This window comes from Mustela nivalis (genome assembly GCF_964662115.1).
Source record: "Mustela nivalis genome assembly, chromosome: 5".
Lineage (NCBI taxonomy): Eukaryota > Metazoa > Chordata > Mammalia > Carnivora > Mustelidae > Mustela > Mustela nivalis.
This window is the reverse complement of record NC_139024.1, coordinates 62,289,578-62,311,244: the sequence shown is the minus strand read 5'-3', so window position 1 is coordinate 62,311,244 and position 21,667 is coordinate 62,289,578. Positions and strand designations below refer to the sequence as shown.

At 37.2% G+C, this 21,667-nt stretch overlaps 1 protein-coding gene across 7 annotated transcripts in view; it reads right to left on the bottom strand.

The window, feature by feature from the left end:
• The window catches only part of REPS1 (RALBP1 associated Eps domain containing 1), a gene marked incomplete at its 5' end in the record, with an annotated part of 83,620 nt that overhangs the window by 39,902 nt on the left and 22,051 nt on the right, over positions 1–21,667 (bottom strand). For all 7 annotated transcript variants that reach the window (XM_082731073.1, XM_082731075.1, XM_082731074.1 and 4 more), the window contains one exon: positions 1,102–1,225. In XM_082731073.1, the coding sequence (XP_082587199.1) occupies positions 1,102–1,225 (124 nt within the window). The remainder of the gene's footprint in view (positions 1–1,101; positions 1,226–21,667) is intronic.

Genomic DNA, 21,667 nt, shown 5'->3' with positions numbered 1-21,667 from the left:
ATCTAGGCACTTCACGGCACAAATTCCTGAAAATATTTTACTGTTCCCCTACCAACACCATGGTACAAGGCATGATAGCTGTTCACTTTAATCTGGCTTGTGACATTTTTAATAAACAGAGAAGAAAGAAAACCAAGAACTTCTTTGCAGATCAGTTATAGATCAGTCACACCTTTAGAATGGAAAACACACACAGAAGCAGAATTTTTAGCAGAAAGTATACTTCCCTTCACCATGACTATCTTCATCTCTCTTGAATCTCCATACTAAGGAGTTGGAAATACTAAGCTTATTCAGTATTTATGTAAAAGAATTCAAAATTATTTGAAAAGAATTCATATTCTCAATTCTAGAAGAATGATTTGAGGCAAAACAGAGGTCCAAAATGAAAACCTCACATTGACCAATAAACTGAACCTGGTGCTTAAAACTATTTATAAAAATTTCAACATTACAGAAAGCCTCAAGTTTTCCCTTTCCTCTTTTCCCTATGACAATCACAGAACTCTGCATTTAAATGCTACCTTTATAGAATTTCTACTGACTTCGGCATCAATATGCCTCCCAATCACAGAAAAACTAATTATCCTAGGTGACACTTCTAAGGTAGTCAAGTTTCTGTGTGTGTAGGTTTTAGTCTGCCAATATTTAACCTTTGTCTCTATCCAAATCAGAAAGTTTTGGTTAACTTTCTAATTTCAAATGCAGTCTTCCCAAACAAAAAACCATGAAGAATTATGTACTTTTATATGTATTAGAAAAGAAGAAAATAAGGAAGGCACATAAGAAGGTGGTCAGTCACTACAATCCATCATTTATTTTGATAAAATTATTCACCCAAAATCTCTCTAAGCAACTTTTAGTGAATTCTGAAAAATCACCACCATTAACAATTGTTATATGACCATCAAATATGTATTAAGTACATACACACCATAACAGGTTTGCCAGAGATATTTTTCTAATACTCACCAATGAACCAATGAATGAAGCTAGAGAGAATGCGAAAATGTCAGGAAGACTCAACAATTTTACTGACTTTACTTCGTTTGTGAGCATAAGTCTATTTTCATTTCAGCTACTAATGTATTCCATATTTACCTGTATTTATACTTTCCACTCTTAAAGGGAAACCAGACTGGGCAACAGCTACAAGTTTCAAAGCGATATAGAACTGACTTCTTCCAAAATAACCAAGTCTTGTTGCACCACAAAGCTCCATAATCTATAAAAGAACACAATGTTAATATTAATTCTCCAAATAAGCAGGTATTTAACTTCTGTTTATAATTTCTCCAAAATACACAGCTGACACGTGGTATATTACACTCAAATGATGACCAGCTTCCTCACGTTTCAGGTTTATGAGTCTGAAAATAAAAAGGCACTGACTTTATAATAAGAAGGCTATGGTTCTCCGACTTGGTAAAATCCATATGATAAAGAAATTTTATTTTATTAGAATGACTATTTTCTCTTGAGAGTTCTATTTTTCAGAAACAATGTATCATCTACTTTTCATAAACACTATGCATACAACAGGGCCAAAAATTTCTGCAACTAATAGATTATTATGCAGCCATTTTAAGTAATAGTCATAAAATGACACAGTAAGTGGAAAAAAGTAGGATACCTACTTTAAACACAAAATCACAAACACATAAAAATACAAACATAAAACACAAATCTGAAAAAAATCAGAGATATACATATCTATCAGCCATTTTGTTAGGAGAGATTAAGAGCAGGGTTTTTCCTCTTATTTCCCAGATTGTATTTAATGTGGCTATACTACTTTCCCTTAAAACAATTTTTGTTTTGCATTTTTTTAAAAGATTTTATTTATGTATTTGACAGAGAGAAATCACAAGTAGGCATAGAGGCAGGCAGGTGGGGGGGGGAGCAGGCTCCCTGCTGGGCAGAGAGCTGGATGCGGGGTTCAATCCCAGGACCCTGGGATCATGACCTGAGCCACAGGCAGAGGCTTTAACCCACTGAGCCACCCAGGTGCCCCTGCTTTGCATTTTTAAAGCACGAAGGTCTTCAAGGATCTACACCCTCATTCCAGTCATTTGACAAGTATTTCTAGACTGGCTATGACAAATACGTGACAGACTAGAAAAAAGCAGCTTCAGTTAGGAAATTAAATGACAACTGCAAAAGTTGGAATAATGTCTACTGTACAGACATTATAATCTCAAAATAAACACTAAGTATCCTTGTCTTACCTTCTCAAATGATACAAATTCCTGTAGAAAGGGAGCATATTTGCCTCTTTTCTTTTTCATGAAACACTCAAAGATTAGGGTACCTAGATGTTAGGTAACAATTCACAAGTATTTACTAGAATTGCAAAAAAGCACCCACAAACAGTTAAGCAATGTGTCACAATCACAATAACCACAAGAGAAGACATTTTTATGTTGATTGATCAGCAATGGAGAAAGTTCCTGATTCTGCCACTAAGGGGCATCACTTCAGTGTAAATTTAAAGGGCAAGGAGGATAAAAGGCCAGGTTCATACTAGGGAACTAGGAGGAAAATGAGGGTAAGAGTTAAGAAGGCCACATAGCCTTGAAAGATGTGCAGGCATTTTGTTTTGATTTCTGTCCCTTTCCACGATTCTTTTCTGCCCACTTGGTACCCTGTAAAGGATTATTACACATCTCAGATACTTCTGCTTATAAAATAAGTCTAAAATATGCCCTGTATCTACGTTTGATAAAGGGAAGACCTCAAAGGAAATCACAGGTAATTGCTTTGTTTATCCTAGTTATAACGTGTTTCAGGCATCAGTCAGAAGGAGATGCCGAAGGAACAGAAGTGCAGAGGAGGGAGTTCAGAAGAAGGGAGCATGTTATGAAGATGTGCTCCACAACTGAACCAGACAAGCCAGGTGATGACTAAAGCTAAGGGAGTAAATGAGACTGCCTGCAAGCCCAGAGCAGGGAAAGGGAACGGTGGAGAACATCAAAACCTAAGAGTATGTGTAAAAAGGAGCCTATGAAAGAAGCAGGGGGGAAAAAGTACCAGCATAAGGAGGAAATCAAGGGTGGAAAGCGGTTCTGGAAGGTGGGAACAAACCTTAAAGAAAATCATTATTGCACATACAAATTCATGTACAAAGATGTTCACAGCAAGAAGCAACCTAAACTTAACACAAGAACAAAACAGATACAGTTGATTATTAAACAAGCACATAATGCCATAACCATACAACAGTATGCTTACAGTATTAATGTTATGGAAACAAAAAGCAAGATACAAAGCTAGCATATGAAAGTATAATCCCAGTTTCATTAAGACATGTACATATAACTGGTAGAGAATATGCCAGTGATTATTTCTGGGTACTGAGATTAAGGGATTTTTCTAGTTTTTCTTTATATGAGTCTGTATCTACTACCAAAAATATTTTATATTATTTAGTCAGAAAACTAATAATTTCCAAACAAAAGAATTAGTGGGGCCAAATGAAAAAGGAAAGAAAACACACTCTATTTTATGATTAGGAGATCTTTGCCACTTAAGCACTAGTACAGATGTAGTAGGGTAAAATCTCATTTGCAATGGATTAAGGAATAAACATGAGGACTGTAGTGGAGAAAGACAGGTTAGCATGCTTGGCTCTCAGAGAAAGTAAGTTTAGAGAACAATCTTGATTCTTCTAAGTCTCAGAGCTAGCCAGTGGAAGAACTGGCTCAAGAAGCCAGGTCCTTTGATTACAAACCCAAAGCTCTTTCAAAGCGGGGGGGGGGGGGGGGGGGGTGCGGTGTAGAAAAGCAAGAAGGGATACTATCTTTCTATGCTATCAGATGTAACAAAATTCTAAGTCGCCCTGTCAGGAAAGGGGAATGAGATTTTGAAAAAGGAGATAAAAGGGCTCAAAGGCAAAATATTTGCAGTTATTTCTCTATAACTAATCCTGGCTACATCATCTACAGAACTTACTTTGTGGCCCAAGTCAGGCATATGTGTCACTGATGTCTATCTTTCCGAGCTATACGAATTAGAGAGGTCACTAGCTTTTGAAACAGCAGAGGCGGAAAGGAGCTGTAACATACAAACTTAAAAAAACGATCCCTGATGAAACAGTATCAGGTTTGATTTATCATCACAACCTTGTGAATTAGACAAAATTTGTCTCTTAAAAAATATGTGGAATAATTCCTAGAAGCAGAGCACTGGACCAAAGTATACATAATACTTAAAAATGCATTCACTATTGCCATTGCCTTTCAAAAGGTTATTGAAATTTTTTCTCCCACTATTAATATGAGAGTGTTTTTTTCATATTTTCTCCAGTAACCTGAAAAGACTACTCACACACATACATGGAGTTTTTTGACTACATGTATTACACAGTTTCATACAGCTATTCCTTACTTTAGTTTTTATAATATTCAAATATATGATATAGGGGTACCTGGGGGCTCAACTGGTTAAGCACCTGCCTTCGACTCAGGTCATTATCTCAGGGTCCCAGGAGCTGCCTGAATCAGGCTCCCTGCTAGGCAAGGAGCCTGCTTCTCCCTCTCCCTCTGCTCCCCATCCCCCACCCGCCAACATGCCCTCTCTTGTTCTTTCTATGCTATCAGATGTAACAAAATTCTAAGTCGCCCTGTCAGGAAAGGGGAATGAGATTTTGTTCTCTCTCTTGCTAACAAATAAATAAAATCTTTTTAAAATAAATAATAGAATTAATAAATATTTGATAGATTTATTAGCCCAGCCCTCAATGTTTTTTTTTCTTGTTTAGAATTTACTGAAATATTCTCATATTGCTTATTTCTCCAAATACTCTTTAAAACCATTTATCAAAATAAACAGATTTTAACTGGAATGGCAATATATCCTAACTTTAACAAGATCACCTCCAGTGTTCTACCATTAAGCCTGATATTGGCTAACACTCTGCAACACCTTTGTTACGTTAAGAAACTATTCAGCTATAGGGAGTCTGGGTGGCTCAGTCAGTTAAGCATCCAACTCTTGATTTCAGCTAAGGCCAAGAGATGGAGCCTCAGGTGGAGCTTTGTGCTGGATGTGGACCCTACTTAAGATTCTCTCTCCCTCTCTCTGCCCCTCCCCTGAGTGCGCACAAGCATGTGCTCCCCTCCTCAATAAAAGAAAGAATGAATGAATGAAATATTTTCATTTTTATTTTTATTTTTTTAAGATTTTATTTATTTATTTGACAGAGAGAAATCACAAGTAGATGGAGAGGCAGGCAGAGAGAGAGAGAGGGAAGCAGGCTCTCCGCTGAGCAGAAAGCCCGATGCGGGACTCGATCCCAGGACTCTGAGATCATGACCTGAGCCGAAGGCAGCGGCTCAACCCACTGAGCCACCCAGGTGCCCCATGAAATATTTTTAAAAAGAAAAACTATTCAGCAAGTTCCACTCCCTCTCCCTCTGCGCCTACCCCCAATCTGTGTGCATAGTATGCTCTCTCTCTCTCTCAATGAATGAATGAATGAATGAATGAAATATTTTTAAAAAGGAAGAAAACTATTCAGCTAGTTCCACCTGTCTAAGGGGTTTTGTGTTTTCAAAAACCACAAACATATTAATTTTATTGTGTGTACTTTGGAGCAGAAAATTAAAAGGTCATAATTTTTCTCCTTGGTCTATTAATATTCATAATTCTTTTTTTTTAATTTTTAAAAAATATTTTATTTATTTGACAGACAAAGATCACAAGTAGGCAGAGAAGCAGAGAGAGAGGAGGAAGCAGGTTCCCTGCTGAGCAGAGAGCCGGATGCAGGGCTCGATTCCAGGACCCTGGGATCATTACCTGAGCCAAAGGCAGAGGCTTGAACCCACTGAACCACCCAGGTGCCCCAATATTCATAATTCTATTAACAGAATTCGTAACACCAAACCATCTTTTGATCCCTAAAATGAATTTCATTTAGTCATGGTGTATATTACTGTTTCAAATAATATTTATAAAATTTTAACCACAATCTTAAAATGATTAGGCCCACAGAAACACAAGAAAACAAGAATCCCAAAACCCCTATCTATACCTGAAAGGTTTGGAAACAGTGCTCTGTTGGCTTTGTAAACAGAACAAACAAGTTTTACTCTTCTCCTCTCTGCTCCGAAATACTTTAAATAGATTTAAAACCATATGTTCCAGAAAGATTCAGAAGAATTCACCTATGACATGGGCTGAGCAGTTATCTCTGATGTGTGTCTCACCTTCTTACAGGTCAGGTGGAATGAACCAGCTTAATCTATCTTTAAAATGTTTGATAATTTCCTAGAAATCATTTATCACCTCCAAATTTTGAAATTTATTATTAATTCAGCATATTCAAAGTAGTCTCACTTTTTAAATTATCTTTCTATGGTAACTTGCTCTTAGTCTGAATTATGTGTATTTATGAGCATGCGTGCACAGCTGCCTAATGTTGAGAATCACTTAAAGCCCCTGTTAGGATATGGATTCCCAGACCTCCCCCATTAGATTGTAATTTTCCTAGGAAACCCAGGACCAGCTAGTGTTGCTAGTATACTACCAATGGCTACTGAAAACCATTAAGCTTTATTTTCATAACATTGTAAAATGTACATGTTCATGGTAAAATAAATAAATGGTATTTAAGGATATGAACTTAAAAATTCCTACAATCTCCATCAGAATAACAACTTTTTTCATATGTTCTTCCCATCTTTTCCACATGTATTCAAATAAATGAGTGCACATACTTAACATATACTTTTTACACATATAGGGTCATACTGTAAATGACTCTTTTCATACAATATTACTTGAAGATCTTTTTATATCAGCATAGGTCTTTTTCATTTTTTTAATATAGCATTCCATGCATGGACATGCCTATTACAAATTAATCAATCCCCTGCTGATAGACATGGGGTTTTCTAGCTTTCTATTACAAATAATGCTGTAAACATTTCCACACATGTATCCTAGTGCACTTGTAGAACTGTAGGACAAATTTCTAGAAACAGAATACACTTTAAAATAGAACACAGTCAAGTACTCCAAAAAAACTCTGAATGACTATACCATCTTACTGACCAGCAAAGAACTTAGTTAGCTATGTGGTCTGAGACAGAAGAGAGAAGGGCTGAAAGTTTTCATTAATTTTATTGGCTTCACAAGGATATCAATCCTAAATAAGTCAGCATTGACTTTTTTCCCTGAATGCTCTGTTCCATAATACTTATCAAAAGCCACTAACTTCCAGGAAGAAAAGGTAAACTAGATTATAGTTCATTTTAATACCTATAGAGATCAACGTGGTTAGGGAATCATTCTGTATCATATAGTACTTGAGCAAGTTTTATTACTTTACTGTGTCCGAATTTCCTTCTATGTTAACTGGGGGAAATAATATACTACCTCTTCTGATTGCTGTGAGCATTCAATGAGGCTGTATTTAATAAAACACTAAAGTGTCTGGTCCACAATATAATTATTATTTTTTATTTACTCCTGATCATAATGCTCTTTATTCAGAGACTTGAGAGACTAAGTCATTATTGAAAACCACATTTTCCTGAGAGCTAAGAGTTAATGCCTTTAAGCCTCAAAGTGCGTTTTATTATAATTTTTTATTGAAAGTCTTCTAAAATATAGGATGCTTTCAAGCCTTCATAAGTATTTTGAAGTTCTTGTTTAAGACAATACACTGAGCACAGGAAATTACCTCCTCTCTCTTCAGGAATCTTATTAAAATGAGAGTAAGGAAATAAATCCACAAAAATTAGTAAGAGAGAAGAAAGGGAATCAATGAACAGGCAGGAAATCTCAACAAATGTTAGCAATCAGAAAGCAGATGGAGTCATGCCTAATAGAGTAGGTGGAAAAAAATCAGTGCCAACAATACCTACAGAGAAGAATTTGCCCCATAAAATCCAGGGACTCGCCTGGGTGGCTCAGTGGATTAAGCCGCTGCCTTCAGCTCAGATCATGATATCAGTGTCCTGGGATCGAGCCCCGCATCGGGCTCTCTGCTCCGCAGGAAGCAGGCTTGCTTCCCCTTCTCTCTCTGCCTGACTGTCTGCCTACTTGTGATTTCTCTCTCTGTCAAATAAATAAGTAAAATCTTTAAAAAATAAAATAAAATAAAATCCAGGGACTCACCTAAAAATGGTATGCAGGGGTATGCCTGGAGTGAGACCAGGTATGACTAAGGGTGAGATTGGGAGAGAGATCAAGATCCCTATCTGTACAGCTGCTCGCTGAATATTAGCAACCAGACTTTACCCTCCAAATATAAATAAACAAAAAACTGGAAGTTATATCTCTAAAGAAATCTAGGGAAGTACTAGGTCAGCTGATGCGGACAAGGGCTGCTGTCCCAGAGAAAAGCTCCTATTTCTAGCATTTAGTAATCCAGTAAGAGTCAGCATCTGGCCCACTCCTTCCTTTTTTTTTTTTTTCTTAATTTTAAAGATTTTATTTATTTATTTGACAGAGAGAGAGAGAGACAGTGAGAGAGGGAACACAACCAGGGGGAGTGGGAGGGAGAGAAGCAGGCTACGCTGTGCAGGGAGCCCTGATGGCAGAGCTCAATTTTAGGACCCTGGGATCATGACCTGAGCTGAAGCCAGATGCTTAACGACTGAGCCACTCAGGTGTCCCTGGTCCACTCCTTCCAAAGGAAGGCAGTCTTTTAAGGAACTAAATGCAAGAACAAAGAGCTCAGTTATTCTATTGTTGCATTAAATATAAACAGGTTACCAGAGATCAATAAGCAACCAAGGAAAACCTACATAATGAAAGAAAACTGTCAAATTTAAAAAGAGGAAAAACCTCTGAGAGAAATATAGAATTCAAGAGAGAAAGAGCACTTAAAAATACTCTAGTGAGTATCCTCTGACAGATTTAACATAGTAATGCATCCATAAAACAATAACAGGATACTATGAAAAAGGAACAACCAAAGAATAAGATATCTAGAGATACACAGAGTTCAATGGAAATACTAGAAGACAGAGAAAAATTTCTCCAGAAGGAGGAAGGGGCAAGGTGAATTAGAAAATGAGAGAAAAACAGCATTAATTTGGAAGACTAACATTTTTATTAAATGAGGTCTACAAAAAAATGCAGAGAAAACAGAGGACTCATAATTATAGAACAAGAGATTTTCCCCAAATCTAAAGACACAAGCTTTCAGATTGACAGTCTACTGAGGGCTCAACACAATGGGCTAAGGAATTCCTAAACACATTACTGTGAAGCTTCAAAACAGCAAGGATAAAACGGAAGATCCTCAGAGCATCCAGAATATGTGTAAATGAAGTGGAGAAGGGGGAGAGGTACTGATCACTGAGAAGAAATACTAACTGGACTGGAATCAGACTTCTCATCAGTTAACACTGAATGAGAAAACAACAAAGCAACACCCTCAAGTTTCCAAGAAAAAATTCTTTTTTTTTTTTTTAAGATTTTATTTATTTATTTGACAGAGATCACAAGTAGGCAGAGAGGCAGGCAGAGAGAGAGGAAGGGAAGCAGGCTCCCCGCTGAGCAGACAGCCCAATGCAGGGCTCGAGCCCGCTGGGATCATGACCTGAGCTGAAGGCAGAGGTTTTAACCCACTGAACCACACAGGCACACCGAAAAACTTATTTTCAACCTAGAATTCTGTATCCAAACTAGCATGAAGATGATGGAAAGAACACTTTCGTGAATGCAGATCTAAATAAAGTTTATCTCCTATGAACTCTTTCTTGAGAAAACATTTGAGAATGTTTTTCAGCAAAATTTAGAGACAGAGCCTCCAGAAAAAAGCAGCTAAGCATCAAGAAAACAGGGAAATAAGGCTGCAGGATGACAGCTATACAAATGACCTGGAGAGGAACCAGTCCAAATTAGAGCAGAATGACAGAAAGCTCCAAGAAGATTTCAGAAAAAACAAAAGGGAAGGAATGGATACAAAGGCAAGAGGGTTGGGGGGGGGGGGGAGATGATCCAGGGTCCTCGGATGGAGCCCCACACCCTAAGCAGGAAGCCTGCTTCTCTCTCTCCCTCTGCCTGCCCCTCCCCTTGCTTGTGTGCTCTCTCTCTGTCGAATAAATAAAATTCTAAAAAAACAAAACAAAACAAAACATAGTACTATAGTAATGGATCTGCACTAAAAATATTTATGTCTTCATAATGTAGACACACTTTGCTTTTCAACTTTTAGATTCAATCTAAAGTCAAAACATATTAAATTAAGAATTATGATTTTAGAACAAGGTACAAATATTCTCAGTACTGAATATGTAAAAGTATAGCTAACAAGTTCAGAGAGAAGGATAAGAAAGCTGAAGGGAAAAAGGCATGGACTTCTGGGTTTTGGTCTAGTACATAAGAAGCTTAGAAATCAGCACTCCGTCCTAACAAGCAAAAAGCTAAACAGACTAAAAAACCAGGAACTCTTCTTAGATCTGTGAGAAAAGTCAGGTCACAGAGCAAACTGCCGCCCCTGAAACTGGAGACCAACACAAGGCAAATACAGAGAATCACAACTTACTGGAGGCAAAACCCATCAGCATCAACTTCCTTGAAACCCAAGATGAAATACAGGAAAGTGGAAGGAGAGGAAATTGTTGCACTTTTCATAAAGCCCTTATAATCCTTGGTTTTTTTAATCCTATGCAGATATTATTTTGATGAAAACAAAAATGTATTTTTGAAGGATCTAATAAGCAGACTCATATTTTTAGCAATACAGGTTTTATAAACAAATTAGTATATTATACTATATTGCAGTTATATATTCAAAGCCCCTAAGAAAAAGTGGTATGTTTTTCTTCACCTAATGAACTAACACTATTCACAGAGTTTTTGTTTTCTCCTGTTCTTTTTAATCATTTGTGACTTGTTCTCTGTTGCCAAGCTCTTTCTTTTACTCTATCAGCAGGCTTTCTAGTTGCTGGCCTTCTGCCTTGCACACCATGGCTTAGAAATAGAACCAACCTTTTAAAACTGTATAAAAACAAGAATAAATAGCTCTTTAATAATAACTCAAAGAGCTCACCAAAGAGCAAAGAACACGAGTATTTTTTTACTTCCAGATATACAAATACAATGGTGGTGGTACGTTTGTTGGTAGGGGAGGGGCATTAACATTTATTGAGAACACATAATGCTAATCACAGTCCTAATTACTCAAAGTGTTCCCCATCTAATCCTAAAAATAATGTGGCAGAATTGCTATTACTATCATTTTAAAGAGGAAGAAAGAATCAGACTGGCCAAGTAACAAAGGCCAGAGGGCCTAAACGGCAGAGCTATAATTCAAAGTTATGCCTTTAATCTTCCACCAAGACATGCTGTACATTGTCCTTTTCCCAGGATAATGTTGGCTTCCTCAGGGCAAGTACCCTCACTAGCTGCTAAAGCATGTCTTACAGCCCAGAGTACCTAGAACATAGTAACTACAAAAAAGCAGTGTAAATGTGTAAGAGAGGCTCTTACATCCTAGGCTCAAAACAGGAGGTACGGGAATGCTAGCAACAATAAAGGTATATAGAAGTTGTTTCTTATTTGAAATGAAAAAAGATCAAAGTAGATGCTAAATTACATATCTGAGCTTGAACCCATGAGCTGAATTACAAAATATAAAAACTCAGAAAAACAGAATGAGAATTATATTGAAACTAGATAATATGGAGAAGCATCTTAGAAAGCCACCTATATTCTCCCCAAGATGAAATTTTATGCATGTTTAATACAGTTGACTCTTGAACAACACAGGGATTAAAAGAGCCAAACCCCCACACAGTCAAAAATACACTTAAACTTCTGACTTCCCAAAAACTTAACTAAAAATCTACTGTGGACCAGAAGCCTCACCAATAACATGAAGTTGATTAACACATATTTTCTATGTTAAATGTTTATACTTTGTATTTTTGCAATAAAGTAAGCTAGAGAAAGGAAAATGTTAAGAAAACCATAAGAGAAAAAAATTTACAATACTGTGCCTGTGTTAATCAAAAAAAAGTATAAGTGAACCCACTCAATTCAAACCCATATTGTTCAAGGGTCAACTGTACAATAAAACAGAATAGAAAATAAGATTCTCCCTTTAGAGCACCTGGGTGGTTCAGTCCATTAAATGACTGCCTCGGCTCAGGGCATGATCCCAGGGTCTTGGGATCAAGCCCCGTCTGGGTCTCCCTGCTCAGCAGTAGCCAGTTTCTCCTTCTACCCCTCCCCCTGCTTTTGCTCTCTCTTTCACATGCTCTCAAATACATATCTGAAATTTTCAAGAAAAAAAAAAAAAAAAAGATCCTCTCTTTATAGTCATTATCAGGTTAAAAATGAGGTGACTCTATTGCTTTCATTTTTTGGTTAAATGTGACTGAATCAGTGGCAAAGCTGACTATATTTTTGCTGGCCTGAAAGCCCAGGGAGCTTGGTCTACATGTATGCACTACACTGGCTACCAATCAGTATCATTGTCTTGTTCCAGTAACTTGTTAGACTAGTCCCTACACCTCTAAGACTCATTAGCTTTACTAACATGGGAATATCTATAATGAAGATTCATTTACTAGAGAAATTAAAGTAGGAAAAGTAGGGAACAATTACACCCAGAGTACCTATCATTAGAAAAGCTGTTTACTTGTTATCATACTTAATGATCAAACAATTCTCTAATATTGGCTACCATTATCCTCAGTTAATAGGAAAGGAAACTGAGGCTAATAAGTGGTAGAGCCAGGATTCAAAGCCTTATTAGTCTAAGTCCAAAGCTCTCTGTTCCCAATTGTCTCCAAGGCATAGCTAAACAGAACTCTTTAACATTGGCATGCTTATGGAGCAGTAGTTCCAAAAATGTATTTCAAAGAACAGCAGTCAAGTTGAAGACTTGGGAGCTGAGTAAGTTGAGAGATATTGCAGCCCCTGTGGAGACTACACAAAGCAGTTTTAGACCATAAGAGGCACTAAAAAAACCTCTACAGCCTAGAAATAAACCCCTTTTTGGTTCAGATTCTATTAAAATGCTTCATAACTAGTGGTTCACAGATCAGATGCTTGGAATAAAACACTTTGGGAATGAATGCTGTAGACCCTAGAGCAGTGATTTTCACAGTTTTTTAGTCTTAGGATCACTTATACATGTTTAAATAGTTACTGAGAAAAAATATTTTTAAATAAATAGAAAGTACTGAGAACTCCCCCAAAGCTTTTGTTTTTGTAGGTTATATTTATTTGTATTTGCCATATTAGAATTTGAATTGGGAAATTTAAGAACATATGTATAAATTCATATAAAAATAAGAATCTGGTTACATTTAACATAAAATTTTATGAAAATAACTATTTTCCAAAACTAAAAAACTGAGTGAAGGAGTGCCTGGCTGGCTCAGTAGGTAGAGCATATGACTCGTGATTCTGAAATCAAGAGTTCGAGCCCCATGTTGGGCACTGAGATTAAAAACAAAAACAAAGGGCACCTAGAAGGCTCAGTTGGTAAAGTGTCTGCCTTCAGTCTGGGTCATGATCCCGGCACACTGGGATCTAATCCCATGTTGGGCTCCCTCCTCAGCTAGGAGTCTGCTTCTCCCTCTGCCCTTCCCACCACTCATGTGCTCTCTCCCTCAAGAATAAAATCTTTAAAACAAAAAAACCGAGTGAAAATAGTGTTTGTTTTATATATATGCAAATTATCTTTAATGTCCAGTTTAGGTAAAGATTCTCATAACTGCCTCACATTTGATTCATCCCAAAATGCTGCTTTGTTTTAAATATAAGAAAACACTCTCACTTCATAGGGATATGTACTGAAAACAGATGATTTATATAGCCTTGTCAGATAATTCTCATTTTGTGTTTTGATACTACACAAAACTCAACAAATAGTAATTGCTGAAAGTTTAGTTGCAATATGGAATCCAAAGCCTTTTGCATAGCTTACATTAAAATGCATTGGTGTACCAGGTGCACTGCACCCTTCACTGGTCTTTAGTAAACTACTAGTTTATTGAGCTATGGAGCTCTTCTAAAAGTAGATACATTTCATTTATAAAATATTTTAAAAACAACATTGTTAACTTATCACCATCAATTTCATCAGAAAAGTCATTAAATAATCAGAAACAGTCAAGCACTTAGTTGCAGACAAAAGTTTTTCAAAAATCCTAATTTTTGTCAGAAAGCTTGAATTTCACCATTATTAATAAAAAGCAATAGTTGTTTTAAGTGACAAGCACAACTTTCTTTACTTGCAGGAAAATAGCTGCCCATTATTCAAGCTGGCCATTCCTTCAAGAAAAATGGTGTTTCATGATAAAAACAAAACAGTACAGTACAGCTCACAACTCAAATAAAAGAAGTACTTTCCCTCAAGACAATCATCATACTTGAGCATGCAGGAGAAGTGCTTTATGTACTTACATTTCTTCTCACAAAATACTAAAAAGAAATATGCTCAAGGATTAAGCCTTAATAAAATTATTTTCTATACACAGAACATTCCCCCTTTTTTAAAAATTATTTTAATTAACATATAATGTATTATTAGCCCCAGGGGTACAGATCTGTGAATTGCCAGATTTACACTTCACAGCACTCACCATAGCACATAACTTCCGCAATGTACATTAGCCAACCACCCTCTCCCTACCCGCCTCCCCCCAGCAACCCTCTGTTTTATACACAGAACATTCTTTTTTTTTTAATAATTTTTAATTTTTTTTATAAACATATAATGTATTATTAGCCCCAGGGGTATAGGTCTACACACAGAACATTCTTTTTTTTTTTTTTTTAAGATTTTATTTATTCATTTGACAGGCAGAGATCACAAGTAGGCAGAGAGGCAGGCAGAGAAGAGAGGGAGGAAGAAGCAGGCTCCCCACTGAGCAGAGAGCCGGATGCGGGGCTCTATCCCAGGACCCTAGGATCATGACCTGAGCTGAAGGCAGAGGCTTTAACCCACTGAGCCACCCAGGCGCCCCCACACAAAACATTTTTAATTGAAACTGGCTTCTTCACTGCACAGCAGTAAAGAACACGATACTAGTAAATCTGGTAAATGCACTCATCTGTGCTAAGGAAACACCAGTTTTATCTGCCACTACTTTGCACTACCAATGCAAATGTCAACACACAAAAAAAGGCAAAAAACCAGCTTACTATTAGTATGAAAATAATTTTGACTTCACCCACCAGGGGTCTGCAGACCAAACTTTGAGAAATGGTGTTACAGAGCATAACCTCTTCTTCTACAGAGTAAAAACAGAGAACAGTGATAAGAGGACCTCTTCCTTTGTCAGCAATGCTATCTGCCCCTGGCTCCAGAAAAGCCACTGGAAACCCAATGTCTACAGGTGCAAGCAAGTAGCATAAATTAGTGAAACTGGCCAGGTGGGGGGACATAGTGAACCTAAGGAGAGCAGATGTAAAGGAAACTGCTATTAAGCTCTAGCTAACTGCTATTATAGAAGATTATCTGCCAAATGAAGCCATCTTCAGATTTCTGAAGCTGGAAATCTGGAATTTTCTGATATGTTCTCATTTTTAGAAGTTAATGTGGAATCAAAATAATTTTTAAAGCATATGCTGACAAACTAAAATATGTGGACCACCTATTTACATGTTCTGTCCCCAAAGGGTGTTCTATAGTTAACACTACAAAAATGGCATAAAATAAACAGCAAACCTTCAATAATGTCCCTTCAGGTCCCCTAGCAAGCAGAGTAAGAAAAAAAAAATTGAAACCAAATTTCATGAACAATAGCCACACACACAGGCATTATTATATATTAACCTGTCCTGTTTATATAATGGTCCTGGAGTGCTTCAAGCTAAGACTCTGAATGCAGAGAAAAATCTTATTCTCAGGCCATTAATAAATCATTATATAATGGTTTTATATAAGATCCTGTTATCTGGCAAAGTGACTCAAGGTACTGAGAAAACTGAAGAGTAACCAGGGGAAATTAATTCTAAGATAACATGTTACCTCATCCTTCACTGGTCTGTCAGATACAGTTCTTAAAACTCGTTCCCACAGTTTAACTAATACAGGAATTCTGAAACACCTCTTCCTCTTTTCTTTCAGTAAATCAAGACTGCTCCTTAGGCACCTAGGTGGCTCAAATGGTTAAGTGTCTGCTTTCTGCTCAGCTCATGATCCTAAGTCTTGGGATGGAGCTTCACTTCCCATCAGCACATCAGGCTCCACTCAGTGGGGAGCCTGCTTCTCCCTCTGCCTGCTGCTCCTCCTGCTTGTGCCCTCTCTGTCAAATAAATAGATAAAATCTTAAAAGTTAAAAAAAACAACAACAACAACAACAAAAAAAAAACCAAACCTGCTCCTGCTTCCTGCTTCACGGACTTTGCACTTGCTGTACCCTCTGTATGTTTACCACTCAGATTTTTGCTTGGCTGGCTTCTGCCAGTCAGGTCTCAGCTCAAGTGTCTTAATCTCAGAGACCTTCTAGAGCACCCTACTGTTTGTTTATTGTCAACATCTCCCAGAAGAATGAGACTCCAGAGAATAAGGAAGACCTCTTACATTCCCTGCACCTAGAACAACCCCTGATGTGCAAGTATTAATGTGTTTTTTGGCTGGGAGAATAAATGAAATAATTATTTTTTACTCAACTTTGCTGCAATCTCTGTCCACTCCCATACACAAGGCTACCAGAGAATCCTAATATAGAGCTCCAAATAATGTTTATTATTTTCAAAAGAACTTCTAAGTCCAGCTTCCACGACTCTCCAAATTATAGCCCCCAAATTCTTTCTTAGTCTTACTTTGGCCAATCTAGACTGAATTACCCTATTTTCATGCTTTTGCCTTTCTCTCACCAGATCACTTATGTCTGACTATTAAATTTATACCCCTTCCTTCACAAACACCGTTAAGAGCCACCTCCTTCCTGTAACATTGTCCATCCTTCCTACTACTCCATAAGTGAATGACTTTTTCTTTGGACTTGTACTCTAGCTTCTACCATCGGAATCCCTTGAATTATTTGTGTAATTGTTAGCCAACCACACACTTCTGATACCTCCTCTCTCTACTAAGATCCTTGGGGCCAGAGAGTATGACTTAATCATACTGGAACCAAGGCAAGATCTGGCATTGTACTGAGCACTTAGTGCTGAAGGAACTGCTCCCTCATGATGCCCAAACCCTCCTGATGTACCAAATTCATTCTACTAGTCTTCATCTGAATTAAATCTTGTGTGTGTGTGTGTGTGTGTGTGTGTGAGAGAGAGAGAGAGAGAATTAAGTCTTTCTGATTGGAAAGATCATTTTTACCATTTCTTTAAAAGTTAAATATTTTCTAACAGTAAACACTGTTTACTTTGTGCAAAGTAATTTGGATTACACATGATTCATGCACATTTGCACATCCCCTTCACCACTAGAGTACACTGTGGCAAGCAGAAAAGGCGAAAAAAAAAAAAAAAAAAAAGGCAGCAATGGCAAAGAAGATAGGGGCATACATCAAAGCCCAGCCCTTCCATTATGACTTCACTTCCTTTCAAACACTGCTGTCCACACAGAGTATGCTTAGTTTATTTACAAACTATGTGGACACACTAATATGTAGTATTTTCCTTTGTTATAAAAGCAATTTAAATACACAACCCATCCAACTAATGAGTAAGTCCTATCTATTACTACCCTCATGAAGTACATTTGCATTCCTAAATAACTTTAGCTAACACTTTGTGACCAACTTAATCCACTGCCAATTCCCTAGTAAACTCAAATCTAAAGTGAACGCAATCTTACCAAGCTTTCCGAGATACTTAGAAGTTGTAGCAGAGCAAACATCCCATCTCACTTTTGCTACAGTTCTTTCTTACCCAAAACCATTAGGGCTTATTGCTCTGCTTACACAACTCAAATGCTCTTTCATTTAAAACCTAAGGTTCAAGACCACATTGCTTCTTTGCTTTCACCTAAGATTTTACCTTATTCTGTAAATAAAAAGACATTCTCTTGATTTTTTTCTGTCACCTCTACCTTTATGCATAAGTTCCATTTCATATTTCAGCCTCTTTTCTATCCTCTTAAGTATGAGTTCTCCAAGTTCTTCCTCAATAGTATGTCCTTAGACAAAATAAAATTGTCTACACATTGTTTTGTTGACAACAGCACACAATATTTTATAAAGCACCTCAAAAATAAGTATATCAGTCTTTTCTTGAGCCTTTATTATATATCAGGCACTGAAATATCAGATAAGTACTGGATAAATATTAATTCCCTTTCTACATTTGTAAAAGGTATACTTTTCAATACAAAGAAAAACTACGAATGTCTCCTGTAACTTTTCAACAGAGTTTAAATATATTCTATGCTTTCTTAACCTACTGATATTATCATAGAAATTTATCAAAAGAACACACTGTAACAGATTACTGCTATAGGACCTAAAAGCTTATTAGTATTTAGAAGGCAGGTTTTATTCTACTTGCTAAAGAATGTGTTGAGTTAAACAGTAAACAGAAAAGAAGACTGAGGGGTGCCTGGGTGGCTCAGTTGGTTAAGCCCCTGCCTTCAGCTCAGATCAGGATACCAGAGTCCCAGGATCAAGTCTCACGTCGTCAGGCCCCCTGCTTGGCAGGGAGTCTGCTTCTCCCTCTACCCCTCATCCTGCTCATGCTCCCTCTCTCTCAAATAAATAAATAAAATCCTGGAAGGATGGAAGCAGGAAGGAAAGAAGGCGAAGACAGATTTTTTAAAAAATATTTTTTTAAAGGGGGAAAGACAGGACGGAGGGGTGGAGGGGCAGAGGAAGAGGAAGAGAATCTCAAGCAGCTTCACGCACCTGGCTCCATTTCACAACCCTAACATCACAACCTGAGCTGAAATCAAGAGTCAAACACTTGGGGCACCTGGGTGGCTCAGCTGGTTAAGCTGATCCTGATTCCAGGATCCTGGGATCAAGTCCCACATCAGGCTCCCTGCTCAGCAGAGAGCCGGCTTCTCTCTTTCCCTCTGCCTGCCGCTCTGCTTACTTGTGCTATTTCTCTGTCAAATAAATAAATAAAATCTTTAAAAAAAAAAAAAAAAAAAAAAAAACCTCAAACACTTAGGTGATTGAGCCACCCAAGCACATCGGATTTTTAAATTTTATGGAGTTCTTAATTTGAACTTCTGGATAGTATAGATAATTAAAGAGATTCCTTTCAGCAATATATGACCATAGATTTTACTTGCTTTGGGCCATATACACTCCCGTTAACAGTTCTACTGTGATAAAGATAGTACATATAGACCAATAAATATTTTACAGCTTATAATCAGTATCACAGTCATTAGTTATCTAAACAAAACACTTCTGATAGCCTCTAAACATAAGAAGTCTGATATGAAAAACAGTATGCCTATAAAGTTCATTGATAGTTCAAGTCCCAAATTCCCAATTAAAATTTTATTTTGTATTTTCCACATCAACAACAAAAAACTTAAAAAAAGAAACTAAAACACAGACTAAAGGTAAGGAGAAAAACAACAAAAACGCAAAAGTAATTTTGAAAAATACCATAAACCATCTAAAACTTAAGCTTAAAATAGTAGTACATGCCTTTAGAAAATATTATTGGGGCATGGGAATAGTCTCGTAAAATAAACCCAGCCAATAAACTATACTTAGAGTGACTATAAAATGTACAGTCAACCTGGGACATCTACAAGAGTGAAAGGGGGTACTACTTATACCTGGACAAGAGGTATGAACTAGACTGTCTCAAGCAAACCCAGACCTGTAACTGCCCTTCTAAAACACTCTAAATGATAAATGATCCCGTTTAACCAGTAAGATGCGTAAGATGACAGGAAAAGCCAACACTTCTTAACAATATGGTTGTATTAAATATTAATTTTTGATTAAGGAGTAATGTTTTTCAGGAACTGTTACTAGTAATCAAACCCCTGTCATTGTTTTCTTACATGGAGGCCTAATGGACTGTTCTTAAAGCCACAGCAACTCCTGATTTATTAAACTTAAAAATAATGACAATAAAAGGTAAACATTTAAATACTGTGGGCCAGGTATCATTCTAAGAACTTAACAAATTAGCTCATTCCGTCTCCACAAAGGGAACTTTCATTCCTGAAAGACAGAGCCTTTTACCCTATTTTATTTATTTTTATTTTTTTCAAAGATTCCATCCATTTGTCAGAGAGAGAGAGAGAGAGCGAGAGAGCGAGAGAGCGCACAAGCAAGAGGAGCAGCAGGTAGAGGGAGAAACAGGCTCCCTGCTGAGCAAGGAGCCTGATGCAGGACTCGATCCCAGGACTCTGGGATCAGACCGGAGCTAAAGACTGATGCTCAACCCACCGAGCCACCCCGTAAGAAAATGAAAGCACAGAGAAGCTGCATTAAGTGTGGGAAGCTGAGGATTCCACACTGTGTCCTTACCCACAGCACTCTGTTACTACTACTGCAGTTACTGGGAGGACTGGGGGCCCATTATTGTTCATTAACACACAGAACAGAGGGGAGCTCAGAAGTGTCTCAGACTCTGTGAGCAGAGTCTGAGTGGACATGGTTAAGCACCTGTGATGTAACTCTGATATATACTCTTCTGCACCACTGGTCAGGCATCAGCAAACACAGACCTGGGAACTTGCTGTTACTTGTGATAAACAGAAACCATTCATTCCACTCAGGATAACATTCTTACCCTGTGCCACAGGCTACTGCAGGTTGTTACAGGACAAATGACAATACTGATGATTATAAAAAGCTAACAGTAATAGCATATGTACATTAATGTCAGGTACCCATCCATGTTCAGTAACATTTTAACCAATATAATCATCCTCACAACTCTGAGGTAGGTACAGTTTTACAGATGAGAAAACTGACACCCAGGAAAGCCTGCTGAAGGACACAGTAACCTGACAGAACACAGATGGAAACCCATGCTCTTAACCACTACATTATTTTATAAAGGATAACATTTGTCAGTGGTAAATTCACATAATAAGGTAAATTACACCAAAGCTTTACTATGTTACATCATAAAACAAAGAGTTTCTGGTTTTTTGGTGGGTAGACCACAAGCTCAAGTGTTGATAACTGCTTGTTATGTGACTATAAGTAAGTTACATAATATATCACAACCTCCCTCCAAAACAAAAGAATGGTCTAGATTCTAGCTCTAAGATCCCTTCTAGTACAAACACTATTTCTCTGAATACAAGTTTCCATATCAAGTCCATAATTATAACGCAAACTACTCTTTGAAAACATCTAATTTTCAAAAATCTATTTCTGCCAAAGTACCAAAGATTTCTAGCTATGTGCCACCTTTAAAAAATGACACAGATGTATATTTAAATGTGAGCTGTTATGATGAGCACAAATAAAAGGAGTTAAATTCACCACTTGAATCGGGGATTTAAGTGGAAATAATTAAATTACTTGCTAAAACTGGTCCTGTACTCTAGCTCCAAAGGAAAAATATCTGGTATAAAATCAAGCATCAGTATTTTTATTTTGTAAATGAGTATTTTATCATATTTTGGATTAAATATTTGATACCGAAAACTTTTTGCACTTGTTCTGAGTTATGTCTTAGGGTCAATTTTCCCCCCTATCAGTACAGTACCAATTGAATTACTCAAGAAAAATGGGGGGGGGGGAGGGGATAGGGAAATGATTTGGCTTACCACATCTGTTTTAACAACCAACATCCTAGGAACTAATCC